Source organism: Hemiscyllium ocellatum, chromosome 21 (genome assembly GCF_020745735.1).
Source record: "Hemiscyllium ocellatum isolate sHemOce1 chromosome 21, sHemOce1.pat.X.cur, whole genome shotgun sequence".
In the NCBI taxonomy this organism is placed as follows: Eukaryota; Metazoa; Chordata; class Chondrichthyes; order Orectolobiformes; family Hemiscylliidae; genus Hemiscyllium; species Hemiscyllium ocellatum.
Genome location: NC_083421.1, coordinates 62,007,152 through 62,022,007, shown reverse-complemented (window position 1 = coordinate 62,022,007; position 14,856 = coordinate 62,007,152). Strand labels below are relative to the sequence as shown.

The window sequence follows — 14,856 nt, the reverse complement described above, 5'->3', positions numbered from 1 at the left end:
CTACCTTGTCAGCCTTTACAGTGACTCCCAGCATCACTCCCTGTACAGTGACCCCAGCATCATTCCCTTTACAGTGACCCCAGCATCACTCCCTTTACAGTGACCCCAGCATCACTCCCTGTACAGTGACCCCAGCATCACTCCCTCTACAGTGACCCCAGCATCACTCCCTCTACAGTGACCCCAGCATCACTCCCTCTACAGTGACCCCAGCATCACTCCCTGTACAGTGACCCCAGCATCACTCCCTTTACAGTGACCCCAGCATCACTCCCTGTACAGTGACCCCAGCATCACTCCCTCTACAGTGACCCCAGCATCACTCCCTGTACAGTGACCCCAGCATCACTCCCTCTACAGTGACCCCAGCATCACTCCCTGTACAGTGACCCCAGCATCACTCCCTTTACAGTGACCCTTACCTCGATTAACCTGCCTTGCTCAGACTGAAGCAAACTCAACTCTTGGCTCAATCCAGCCTGGCCCCGCCTCAGGCCCTCACAATCCTGCCTCAGCTGGGCCGTGCGGGTCATGAGCCGGGACACTTGGTCTGCCACGGTCACCAGGAGTGCCCTGTCTTGCCCCTCTGAGGCTTTCAGCTCATCCCGGTGACTGAGTACGGCTGTGAAGAGGGATGAGTGCAGAGCTTCCAGCTGGGCCAGGTCCCCCTTGTAATCCGGGCAGTTCGGATCGATGAAGATGTTGATCCTGGAGCTGTCGGCCTGGTCGATGGTGACCAGAGCCTGCATCTTGTCTTGGTTGGTGCTGATGAGAGGGCGGGTATCCGCAGTGTGGTGGTACTGGTTGAGGAAGAGGAGAGCTCCGGTCACAGCCACAGCCAGTAACACTGCCAGGAAAAGCAGCACCAGACACAAGGTGTAACCACAGCTCAGCTTCTGGAACAAGCAGAGAATTGGAGAAATTAGGATCCATACTCAATACTTAACCAGCGATGTGCACTTTCAGACTGCACCTTCGTAAATAAATGCCCCCAAACCGTTGTGGAACAAAATTGGACGCCAAGTCAACTCTGAACGGTCAAGGCAATGCCATGAACCAATCAGCACCCTCTTTTCATGAAGGAAACTTTGCTGCTTCCTTTGAAATGTAGCATGTGGCTGAGTCTACCCGGGTCAATGCAAGATGAAACGTTCGCATAACATCTGTAGCACCCAGAGGTGGCTAGCACTGCTGCCTCACAGTGCCAGGGACCTGGGTTCGATTCCAGTCTTTTTCAGCAGTACTTCCTGGGAACAGTGGGATCAGGGGTGTGCAACACGGTGTGGGTCACAAAGGAATTGTATAGGATACAGATAAAGGCCATTTGGTCTATTGAGTCTGCACTGACCCCTCTGAAGAACATGCGTCTGTATCCCCGTTACCCGTATTTACCCAAGTTAACCCACCTAGCCTGCACATCCCCGAACACTACAGGACAGTTCAGCAGAGCAAATCCAGCTTTGGCAACACAGTGGCTCAGTGGTTAGCACAGCTGCCTCACGGCACCAGGGACCTGGGTTCCATTCAAGCCTTGGGTGACTCTCTGTGAGGGGTTTGCACATTGTCCTTGTATTGATGGGCCAAATGGCCTTCTTCCACTCTGTAGGGATTCAATGCTTCTTCTACAATTATATGTGGGAGGAAACCCACATCGACACAGGGAGAATAGACAAACTTAGACAGCTGCCCAAGGCTGTACTTTTCCTGAGGTTTCACACGAGATGTAATTCACACAAATACTAACTTCTGCAAACAGTTAAAGTTTATTAAAGCTTGTACAAGCTCGGTGACCCCCTTTGACCCTCCATGCGCGAGTTGAGTCAAAGTGAGGCCCTGAACAAAGAAAGCACATCCCCTTTATACCGGTCAGTTGGCCATGCTCACAGATACTCTGGCCACTCCTCCATAGTCACATTCCATTCAAGACAACCCCCAGCCTCACAGTCACACGTTACCCCAGGTACAATGGTAGGATGAGGTCATCCATGGAAATAATGTAAATGCCCTAATCCTGGGAAATCACTATGCAGATCCTGACTCAGGGATTCCCCAAGACAATGTAGGTGCGACATACCTAGCTCCAGGGGATGGCTTATGAAAGCATTTCTGAATGCAAGAGATTGAATGATAGTTTTATTTGATAATAGTAGGAGAGTTGTAACAAATGACTGTCTAATTGGGGTGTGGGTGATTCACATTTTTGCGTGAGTGTTATCCCCACCCACTTCCAGAATGTTCACTCAGTGCTGTTTAAGTCTCTGATATTACATCAATGTCAGAGAGATATTCCAATTTAACTTTTAATATTCTACTGGACTGGAACCCAGGTCCCTGGCATTGTGAGGCAGCAGTGCTAACCACTATGCCACCCACAGGCCTGAGAGTCTATGCAAAGTGGATGTAAGGATGAGGATTTAAGCTTTGACCTAATGGAGGTAAGGGTTTAAAAGTCAAATAAAGAGCTTCAAATGAAGTGAAGTTAAAGTCCACAGTGGGTTGAATAAGCACAACTGATTTTGCCATACAGTCCACTTGTTGACTGATGGCACTTAGAAGTGTTTAATGCAAATTAAAACCTACACAGTAATTAATGAGTCAAAATGCAAATATATTATAAACACTGAGGATTTGATGCTGTGGGTTTTGTTTAGTTTTGCATGTCAGCTTCGAGCTGAATTTAATGAGACAGGATCCTTGTCAGGGTTCACTGTCATTTCCAACATCCTGGTGCCTAGAGTGAATATCAGCTATTCAGAAACAAGTGATTCTTTTCCTAATCTCCCCCACAAATAGCCACTCATCACAAAGGGCTTGCATTTATATAGCGCCTTCCTTAATGTCAGGAGGTATTGAAGTGCATTCCAACCAATAGAGTGGTCTCTAAATACTGGAATGTAACAAAACAGCACAAAGCAAGATCCCTGAACAGCAACGTGAAATCAACCCAATAGTCGCCTGGCTCAATGGTTAGCGCTGCTGCCTCACAGCACCAGGGACCTGGGTTTGATTCTACCCTTGGGTGGCTGTCTGTGTGGAGTTTGCACATTCTCCCAGTGTCCGGGTGCTCCGGTTTCCTCCCACATCCAAAGATGTGCAGGTTTAGATTAGATTACTTACAGTGTGGAAACAGGCCCTTCGGCCCAACATGTCCCCACCGACCCGCCAAAGCGCAACCCACCCATACCCCTACACTTACCCCTTACCTAACACTACAGGCAATTTAGCATGGCCAACTCACCTGACCCGCACATCTTTGGACTGTGGGAGGAAACCGGAGCACCCGGAGGAAACCCACGCAGACACGGGGAGAACGTGCAAACTCCACACAGTCAGTCGCCTGAGTCGGGAATTGAACCCAGGTCTCTGGCGCTGTGAGGCAGCAGTGCTAACCACTGTGCCACCCACTAAGGTGGATTGGCCGTGGGAATTGCCCCACAGTGTCCAGAAATGTGTAGGCTAGGTGGATTATCCATGGGGGATGTAGGGTTACAGGGTATAAGGGTTGGGTCGGATGCTGTCCAGAGGGTTGGAGCAGGCTTGATAGGCTGAATGGCCTCATTCCGCACTGTGGGGATTCGATGAATTTGCTTTGAAAATATTGGTTAAGGTGAGCATTAATTTTTAGTGGAACTCCCTGTTCATCCTCAAATGAGAGTGAAAGGCTCATTGCCCGTGAGTCTTGGTTCAGCATCTCTCTCTCCTGACAGCACCTCAGACAGTGCAGCTGTCAGGGAGTGCTGCACTGGGCTGTGCAGCCAGGGTTCTGGACTCACAGCTGGAGAGTGGGACTTGAACCCACGATGAAAATAGCCCTTGAAATTTTCAGAGAGCTTATGACACACCTGACTCTGAGAACGAGAGGCAGAAACCCACCACATCTCGTCTTTTAAGCTGCGCTGTTCACCTCTCCTCTCCTCTAGGCTGGGGCTCCCTGCCTTCACTAGGTGTTAGTGTTCCTTGCTGGTGATCTCGCTGATGAACATTGGGTGTCTTGCTGAAGGTTAATGTGTCAGACACACCCTGTGACTCTCCACACAAACCCGGCATGTCCTGGGTTTCACATCGTGACCACTGCAAATTTAACACAACAACACACAAAGCTGGTCCTTTCTGAGTCGGTTTAATTTATTTTGCAGGATGTGAGCCCTACAGCGTTGTTGGGATTTCCATCCATGCAGTTAGCCCCTGGAGGAGCAGTGATTGCCGCTTATTAAACTGCCTGTCGTGAATATAATTGCTGGATCGCCTCAGAGGATCAATTAAGAGTTGATTAATATTAGGAAGTTTCTGGTGGTGGTGGGGGAGTGTGACGTCTCCTGTCAGTTTGGTTTTATCACCCAATGGGACCCACAAATAACAAATACTGATGAATTATTAATCTGAATCAGTAATGTGGGGTGAGTGATTAAATATTGACGAGTAATGGCACATGTCACATTGCGAGTCACCCACTTAGTCAGTCTGTCTTCTATAATCCCTTCTTTGTCTATCGATGTTCAATCAACTCTCCAGGTTGTCCCCTTCCCTCCCCAAACCAACTCCCTTACTGCTGAAAATTAACCCCCTTTTATTTCTCATTCTCGGGGCTGCTTTTACACATCCCTGAAAATAAGGCCTTGAAATTTTCGAAGCAGTGTGTTCAGAGATGCTATGACACACCTCAGGAGCGCATGGGATTTGAACACAGTCCTCCAGCATCAGAGTTAGAGGCACTACCACTGCAACACAGGACCCGAAAATTAGCCCCACTTGTTAATCCAGAGATGCTTCAAAGCACAGCTGTACGTTTTCCTTCCCCACCTGGGTTGCTATTCCCTGCTATCCTCCACCAGGAAAGCACCCACGTCTCTGAATGAATTACCAATTGTAAATAGGCCCCGAACCATATGCTCCAGGGAGCACCAGCTGCTCTCACTGCTCCAGGAGCATGACCTGCCGCATTCTTAAAGGGACCACAATTTACAACTGACAATCGAGGGATCTTTTACACACACCTGAGGGAGCACCCAGGGCCTGGGTTCATCATTTCATCCAAACCAGCATGACCCCAACAGTGCGGCACTCTCTCAGCACTGACCCTCCAACAGTGTGGCGCTCCCTCAGCACTGACCCTCTGACAGTGCCCAACTCCGTCAGCACTGACCCTCTGACAGTGCCCAACTCCCTCAGCACTGACCCTCCGACAGTGCGGCACTCTCTCAGCACTGACCCTCCAACAGTGTGGCGCTCCCTCAGCACTGACCCTCTGACAGTGCCCAACTCCCTCAGCACTGACCCTCTGACAGTGCCCAACTCCCTCAGCACTGACCCTCCGACAGTGCAGCACTCTCTCAGCACTGACCCTGTGACAGTGCCCAACTCCCTCAGCACTGACCCTGTGACAACGCGGCACTCCCTTGGTACTGACCCTCTGACAGTGCCCACTGCCTCAGCACGAACCCTCCGATAGTGGCCACACCCTCAGCACTGACCCTGTGACACTGCAGCACTCCTTCAGCACTGACCATCCGACAGTGCCGCACTTCCTCAGCACTGACCCTATGACAGTGCCCACTCCCACAACAGGGACCTTCTAACAGTGCCCACTCTCTGAGCACTGACCCTGTGACAGTGCCCACTCCCTCAGCACTGACCCTCCGACAGTGCGGCACTCCCACCGCACTGGCCCTCCGACGGTGCAACACTCTCTCAGCACTGACCCTCCGAACGTGCGGTACTCCCTGAGCACTGACCCTGTGACAGTGCGGCACTCCCTCAGCACTGACCCTCCGACAATGCAGCACTCCCTCAGCACTGGCCCGCCGACAGTGCCCACTCCCTCAGCACTGACCCTGTGACAGTGCAGCACTCCCTCAGCACTGACCTTCGGACAGTGCGGCACTCCCTCAGCACTGACCCTCCGACAGTGCGGCACTCCCCCAGCACTGACCCTCCGACAGTGCGGCACTCCCTCAGCACTGGCCCTCCGACAGTGCGGCACTCCCTCAGCACTGACCCTCCGACAGTGTGCACTCCCTCAGCACTGACCCTCTGACAGTGCCCAACTCCCTCAGCACTGACCCTCCGACATTGCGACACCCCCTCAGGACTGACCCTCCAACAGTGCCCCACTCCCTCAGCATTGACCCTCCGACAGTGCGGCAATCCCTCAGCACTGACCCTGCGACAGTGCGGCACTCCCTCAGCACTGACCCTCTGACATTGCAGCACTGCCTCAGCACTGACCCGCCGACAGTGCGGCACTCCCTCAACACTGACCCGCCGACAGTGCGGCAATCCCTCAGGACTGACCCTCCGACAGTGCGGCATTCCCTCAGCACTGACCCTGTGACAGTGCCCACTCCCTCAGCACTGACGCTGTGACACTGCAGCACTCCCTCAGCACTGACCATCCGACAGCGCAGCACTCCCTCAGCAAAGACCCTGTGACAGTGCGGCATTCCCTCAGCACTGACCCGCTGACACTGTGGCACTCCCTCAGCACTGACCCTGTGACAGTGCCTACTCCCTCAGCACTGACCCTCCGACAGTGCGGCGCTCCCTCAGCGCTGACCCTCCGACAGTGTGGCACTTCCTCAGCACTGACCCTCCGACAGTGCGGCTCTCCCTCAGCGCTGACCCTCCGACAGTGTGGCTCTCCCTCCGCACTGACCCTCCGACAGTGCGGCACTCCCTCAGGACTGACCCTCCTACAGTGCGGCACTCACTCAGCACTGACCCTCCGACAGAGCAGCGCTCTCCCAGCAATGACCCTGTGACAGTGCGGCACTCCCTCAGCACTGACCCTCCGACAGTGCGGCACTCCCTCAGCACTGACCCTCCGACAGTGTGCACTCCCTCAGCACTGACCCTCTGACAGTGCCCAACTCCCTCAGCACTGACCCTCCGACATTGCGACACCCCCTCAGGACTGACCCTCCAACAGTGCCCCACTCCCTCAGCATTGACCCTCCGACAGTGCGGCAATCCCTCAGCACTGACCCTGCGACAGTGCGGCAGTCCCTCAGCACTGAGCCGCTGACATTGCAGCACTGCCTCAGCACTGACCCTCCGACAGTGCGGCAATCCCTCAGCACTGACCCTGCGACAGTGCGGCACTCCCTCAGCACTGACCCTCCGACAGTGCGGCATTCCCTCAGCACTGACCCTCCGACAGTGCGGCAATCCCTCAGCACTGACCCTGCGACAGTGCGGCACTCCCTCAGCACTGACCCTCCGACAGTGCGGCACTCCCTCAGCACTGACCCTCCGACAGTGCGGCAATCCCTCAGCACTGACCCGCCGACAGTGCGGCACTCCCTCAGCACTGACCCGCCGACAGTGCGGCACTCCCTCAGCACTGGCCCGCCGACAGTGCGTCACTCCCTCAGCACTGACCCTCCGACAGTGCGGCACTCCCTCAGCACTGACCCTCCGACAGAGCGGCGCTCTCCCAGCAATGACCCTGTGACAGTGCCCATTCCCTCACCACTGACCCTGTGACAGCGCGGCACTCCCTTGGTAGTGACCCTCTGACAGTGCCCACTGCCTCTGCACGAACCCTCCGATAGTGGCCACACCCTCAGCACTGACCCTGTGACAGTGCCGCACTTCCTCAGCACTGACCCTATGACAGTGCCCACTCCCACAACAGGGACCTTCTAACAGTGCCCACTCTCTGAGCACTGACCCAGTGACAGTGCGGCACTCCCTCAGCACTGACCCTGTGACAGTGCCCACTCCCTCAGCACTGACCCTCCGACAGTGCGGCACTCCCTCAGCACTGACCCTCCGACAGTGCGGCACTCTCTCAGCAGTGACCCTCTGACAGTGTGGCACACCCTCAGCACTGACCCTCTGACAGTGCCTAACTCCCTCAGCACTGACCTTCTGACAGTGCGGCACTCCTTCAGCACTGACCCTCTGACAGTGCCCAACGCCCTCAGCAGTGACCCTCCGACAGTGTGGCACTCCCTCAGCACTGACCCTCCGACAGTGTGGCGCTCCCTCAGCACTGACCCTCTGACAGTGCCCAACTCCCTCAGCACTGACCGTCCGACAGTGCGGCACTTCCTCAGCACTGACCCTCCGACAGTGCGGCTCTCCCTCCGCACTGACCCTCCGACAGAGCAGCGCTCTCCCAGCAATGACCCTGTGACAGTGCCCATTCCCTCACCTCTGACCCTGTGACAGCGCGGCACTCCCTTGGTACTGACCCTCTGACAGTGCCCACTGCCTCAGCACGAACCCTCCGATAGTGGCCACACCCTCAGCACTGACCCTGTGACAGTGCGGCACCCCCTCAGCACTGACGCTGTGACACTGCAGCACTCCCTCAGCACTGACCCTCCGACAGTGCCCACTTCCTCAGCTCTGACCCTCCGAACGTGCGATACTCCATGAGCACTGACCCTGTGACAGTGCCCAACTCCCTCAGCACTGACCCTCCAAACGTACGGCACTCCCTCAGCACTGACCATCCGACAGTGTGGCACTCCCTCAGCACTGACCCTCTGACAGTGCCCAACTCCCTCAGCACTGACCTTCTGACAGTGCAGCACTCCCTCAGCACTGACCCACCGACAGTGCGGCACTCCCTCAGCACTGACCCTCCGACAGTGCGGAACTCCCTCAGAACTGATCATCCGACAGCGTGGCACTCCCTCAGCACTGACCCTCCGACAGTGCGGCACTCCCTCAGCAATGACCCTGTGATAGTGCGGCATTCCCTCAGCACTGACCCGCTGACACTGTGGCACTCCCTCAGCACTGACCTTGTAACAGTACCCACTCCTTCTGCACGGACGCTCCAACAGTGCAGCACTTCCTCAGCACTGACCCTGGGACAGTGCAGCACTTCCTCAGCACTGACCATATGACAGTGCCCACTCCCACAACAGAGACCTTCTAACAGTGCCCACTCCCTGAGCACTGACCCTGAGACAGTGTGGCACTCCCTCAGCACTGACTCTCCGACAGTGTGGCACTCCCTCAGCACTGACCCTCTGACAGTGCCCAACTCCCTCAGCACTGACCCTCCGACAGTGCCCACTCACTCAGTGCTGACCCTCTGACAGAGCTCACTTCCTCAGCGCTGACCCTCTGACAGTGCGGCACTTCCTCAGCACTGACCCTCCGACAGTGCGGCTCTCCCTCCGCACTGACCCTCCAACAGTGCGGCTCTCCCTCCGCACTGACCCTCCGACAGTGTGGCTCTCCCTCAGGACTGACCCTCCGACAGTGCGGCACTCCCTCAGCACTGACCCTCCGACAGTGCGGCACTCCCTCAGCACTGACCCTCCGACAGTGCGGCACTCCCTCAGCACTGACCCTCCGACAGTGTGCACTCCCTCAGGACTGACCCTCCAACAGTGCCCCACTCCCTCAGCATTGACCCTCCGACAGTGCGGCAATCCCTCAGCACTGACCCTGCGACAGTGCGGCACTCCCTCAGCACTGACCCTCTGACATTGCAGCACTGCCTCAGCACTGACCCGCTGACAGTGCGGCACTCTCTCAGCACTGGCCCGCCGACAGTGCGGCACTCCCTCAGCACTGACCCGCCGACAGTGCGGCAATCCCTCAGCACTGACCCTGCGACAGTGCGGCAATCCCTCAGCACTGACCCCCCGACAGTGCGGCAATCCCTCAGCACTGACCACCCGACAGTGCGGCACTCCCTCAGCACTGACCCTCCGACAGTGCGGCACTCCCTCAGCACTGGCCAGCCGACACTGCAGCACTCCCTCAGCACTGACCCTCCGACAGCGCAGCACTCCCTCAGCAATGACCCTGTGACAGTGCGGCACTCCCTCAGCACTGACCTTGTAACAGTACCCACTCCTTCTGCACGGACCCTCCAACAGTGCAGCACTTCCTCAGCACTGACCATATGACAGTGCCCACTCCCTGAGCACTGACCCAATGACAGTGCGGCACTCCCTCAGCACTGACCCACCGACAGTGCGGCACCCCTTCAGCACTGACCCTCCGAAAGTGCGGCACTCCTTCCGCACTGACCCTCCGACAGTGTGGCACTCCCTCAGCACTGACCCTCCGACAGAGCGGCGCTCTCCCAGCAATGGCCCTGTGACAGTGCCCATTCCCTCACCACTGACCCTGTGACAGCGCGGCACTCCCTTGGTACTGACCCTCTGACAGTGCCCACTGCCTCAGCACGAACCCTCCGATAGTGGCCACACCCTCAGCACTGACCCTGTGACACTGCAGCACTCCTTCAGCACTGACCATCCGACAGTGCCGCACTTCCTCAGCACTGACCCTATGACAGTGCCCACTCCCACAACAGGGACCTTCTAACAGTGCCCACTCTCTGAGCACTGACCCTGTGACAGTGCGGCACTCCCACCGCACTGGCCCTCCGACGGTGCAACACTCTCTCAGCACTGACCCTCCGAACGTGCGGTACTCCCTGAGCACTGACCCTGTGACAGTGCGGCACTCCCTCAGCACTGACCATCCGACAATGCAGCACTCCCTCAGCACTGGCCCGCCGACAGTGCCCACTCCCTCAGCACTGACCCTGTGACAGTGCAGCACTCCCTCAGCACTGACCTTCGGACAGTGCGGCACTCCCTCAGCACTGACCCTCCGACAGTGCGGCACTCCCCCAGCACTGACCCTCCGACAGTGCGGCACTCCCCCAGCACTGACCCTCCGACAGTGCGGCACTCCCTCAGCACTGGCCCTCCGACAGTGCGGCATTCCCACAGCACTGGCCCGCCGACAGTGCGGCATTCCCTCAGCACTGGCCCGCCGACAGTGCGGCACTCCCTCAGCACTGGCCCGCCGACAGTGCGGCACTCCCTCAGCACTGGCCCGCCGACAGTGCGGCACTCCCTCAGCACTGGCCCGCCGACAGTGCGGCACTCCCTCAGCACTGGCCCGCCGACAGTGCGGCACTCCCTCAGCACTGGCCCGCCGACAGTGCGGCACTCCCTCAGCACTGACCCTCCGACAGTGCGGCACTCCCTAAGCACTGACCCTCCGACAGTGCGGCACTCCCTAAGCACTGACCCTCCGACAGTGCGGCACTCCCTAAGCACTGACCCTCCGACAGTGCGGCACTCCCTCAGCACTGACCCGCCGACAGTGCGGCAATCCCTCAGCACTGACCCCCCGACAGTGCGGCACTCCCTCAGCACTGACCCTCCGACAGTGCAGCACTCCCTCAGCACTGGCCCGCCGAAAGTGCAGCACTCCCTCAGCACTGACCCTCCGACAGTGCGGCACTCCCACAGCACTGACCCTCTGACAGTGCGGCACTCCCTCAGCACTGACCCTCCGACAGTGCGGCACTCCCTCAGCACTGACCCTCCGACAGTGCGGCACTCCCTCAGCACTGACCCTCCGACAGTGCGGCACTCCCTCAGCACTGACCCTCCGACAGTGCGGCACTCCCACAGCACTGACCCTCTGACAGTGCGGCACTCCCTCAGCACTGACCCTCCGACAGTGCGGCACTCCCACAGCACTGACCCTCTGACAGTGCGGCACTCCCTCAGCACTGACCCTCCGACAGTGCGGCACTCCCTCAGCACTGGCCCGCCGAGAGTGCAGCACTCCCTCCGCACTGACCCTCCGACAGTGCGGCACTCCCTCAGGACTGACCCTCCGACAGTGCAGCACTCCCTCAGCACTGACCCTGTGACAGTGCCCACTCCCTCAGCACTGACGCTGTGACACTGCAGCACTCCCTCAGCACTGACCATCCGACAGCGCAGCACTCCCTCAGCAAAGACCCTCTGACAGTGCGGCACTCCCTCAGCACTGACCCTCCAACAATGCACACTCCCTCAGCACTGACCCTCCGACAGTGCCCACTCCTTCAGCGTTGACCCTCCGACAGTGCCCACTCCCACAACACTGACCCAGTGACAGTGCGGCACTCCCTCAGCACTGACCCTGTGACAGTGCCTACTCCCTCAGCACTGACCCTCCGACAGTGCGGCTCTCCCTCTGCACTGACGTTCCGACAGTGTGCACCCCCTCAGGACTGACCCTCCAACAGTGCCCCACTCCCTCAGCACTGACCCTGCGACAGTGCGGCACTCCCTCAGCACTGAGCCTCTGACATTGCAGCACTGCCTCAGCATTGACCCGCCGACAGTGCGGCACTCCCTCAGCACTGACCCTCCGAACGTGCGTTACTCCCTGAGCACTGACCCTGTGACAGTACGGCACGCCCACAGCGCTGACCCTCCGACAGTGCGGCAATCCCTCAGCACTGACCCTGCGACAGTGCGGCATTCCCTCAGCACTGACCCTCCGACAGTGCGGCAATCCCTCAGCACTGACCCGCCGACAGTGCGGCACTCCCTCAGCACTGACCCTCCGACAGTGCGGCAATCCCTCAGCACTGACCCGCCGACAGTGCGGCACTCCCTCAGCACTGGCCCGCCGACAGTGCGGCACTCCCTCAGCACTGACCCTCCGACAATGCAGCACTCCCTCAGCACTGATCCTCTGACAGTGTGGCAGTCCCTCAGCACTGACCCTGTGACAGTGCCCACTCTGTCAGCACTGACCATCCGACAGTGCCCACTTCCTCAGCTCTGACCCTCCGACAGTTCGGCACTCCCTCAGCACTGACCCTCCGAACTGTGGTACTCCCTCAGCACTGACGCTGTGACACTGCAGCACTCCCTCAGCACTGACCATCGACAGCGCAGCACTCCCTCAGCAATGACCCTGTGACAGTGCGGCATTCCCTCAGCACTGACCCGCTGACACTGTGGCACTCCCTCAGCACTGACCTTGTAACAGTACCCACTCCCTCAGCACTGACCCTTCGACAGTACCCACTCCCTCAGCACTGACCCTGTGACAGTGCCCACTTCCTCAGCACTGACCCTGCGACAGTGCCCACTCCCTCAGCACTGACCCTTCGACAGTGCGGCACTCCCTCAGCACTGACCCGCTGACAGTGCGGCACTCCCTCAGCACAGACCCGCCGACAGTGCCCACTCCCCCAGCACTGACCCTCCGACAGTGCCCACTCCCTCAGCACTGACCCTCCGACAGCTCCCTCTCCCTCAGCACTGACCCTGCGACAGTGCGGCACTCCCTCAGCACTGACCCTGGGACAGTGCGACACTCCCACAGCACTGACCCTCCGACCGTGCGGCGCTCCCTCAGCACTGACCCTGTGACAGTGCGGTGCTCCCTCAGCACTGACCCTCTGACAGTGCGGCGCTCCCCCAGCACTGACCCTCCGACAGTGCGGCACTCCCTCAGCACTGACCCGCTGACAGTGCGGCACTCCCTCAGCACAGACCCGCCGACAGTGCCCACTCCCCCAGCACTGACCCTCCGACAGTGCCCACTCCCTCAGCACTGACCCTCCGACAGCTCCCTCTCCCTCAGCACTGACCCTGCGACAGTGCGGCACTCCCTCAGCACTGACCCTGGGACAGTGCGACACTCCCACAGCACTGACCCTCCGACCGTGCGGCGCTCCCTCAGCACTGACCCTGTGACAGTGCGGTGCTCCCTCAGCACTGACCCTCTGACAGTGTGGCGCTCCCCCAGCACTGACCCTCCGACAGTGCGGCGCTCCCTCAGCACTGACCCTCCGACAGTGCGGCACTCCCTCAGCACTGACCCTCCGACAGTGCGGCACTCCCTCAGCACTGACCCTCCGACAGTGCGGCACTCCCTCAGCACTGACCCTCCGACAGTGCGGCACTCCCTCAGCACTGACCCTCCGACAGTGCGGCACTCCCTCAGCACTGACCCTCCGACGGTGCAACACTCCCTCAGCACTGACCCTCCGACAGTGCGGCACTCCCTCAGCACTGACCCTCCGACAGTGCAGCACTCACTCAGCACTGACCCACCGACAGTGCCCACTCTCTCAGCAATGACCCTCCGACAGTGCCCACTCCTTCCGCACTGACCCTGTGACAGTGCGGCACTCCCTCAGCACTGACCTTCTAACAGTGCAGCACTCCCTCAGCGTTGACCCTGTGACAGTGCGGCACTTCCTCAGCACCGACCCTCCGAAAGTGCAGCACTCCCTCAGAACTGATCATCCGACAGTGCCCACTCCCTCAGCACTGACCCTCTGACAGTGCGGCACTCCCTCAACACTGACCCGCCGACAGTGCGGCACTCCCTCAGCACTGACCCGCCGACAGTGCGGCGCTCCCTCAGCACTGACCCTCTGACAGAGCGGTACTCCCTCAGCACTGAATCTCCGACAGTGCGGCACTCCCTCAGCACTGACCCTCCGGCAGTGCGGCACTCCCTCAGCACTGACCCTCCGACAGTTCTGCTCTCCCTCAGCACTGATCATGTAACAGTACAGCACTCCCACAGCACTGACCCTCCGACACTGTGGCACCCCCTCAGCATTGACCCTGTGACAGTGTCCACTCCATCAGCGCTGACACTCTGACAGTGCCCACATCCTCAGCACAGACCCTCCGACAGCTCCCTCTCCCTCAGCACTGACCCTGGGACAGTGCGACACTCCCACAGCACTGACCCTCCGACCGTGCAGCGCTCCCTCAGCACTGACCCTGCGACAGTGCGGTGCTCCCTCAGCACTGACCCTCCGACAGTGCGGCACTCCCTCAGCACTGACCCTCCGACAGTGCGGCACTCCCTCAGCACTGACCCTCCGACAGTGCGGCACTCCCTCAGCACTGGCCCTCCGACGGTGCAACACTCCCTCAGCACTGACCCTCCGACAGTGCGGCACTCCCTCAGCACTGACCCTCCGACAGTGCAGCACTCACTCAGCACTGACCCTGTGACAGTGCCCACTCCCTCAGCACTGACCCTGCGACAGTGCGGCACTCCCTCAACACTGACTCTCCGACAGTGCGAGACTCCCTCAGCACTGACCCTGGG

The 14,856-nt window shown here is 58.7% G+C and overlaps 1 protein-coding gene across 1 annotated transcript in view; it reads right to left on the bottom strand.

Annotated features, from left to right (window-relative positions):
• The window catches only part of LOC132825769 (fibrinogen C domain-containing protein 1-like), a 101,666-nt gene that overhangs the window by 25,596 nt on the left and 61,214 nt on the right, over positions 1–14,856 (bottom strand). The window contains exon 2 of the mRNA XM_060841233.1: positions 423–896. Coding sequence (XP_060697216.1) covers positions 423–896 — 474 coding nt within the window. The remainder of the gene's footprint in view (positions 1–422; positions 897–14,856) is intronic.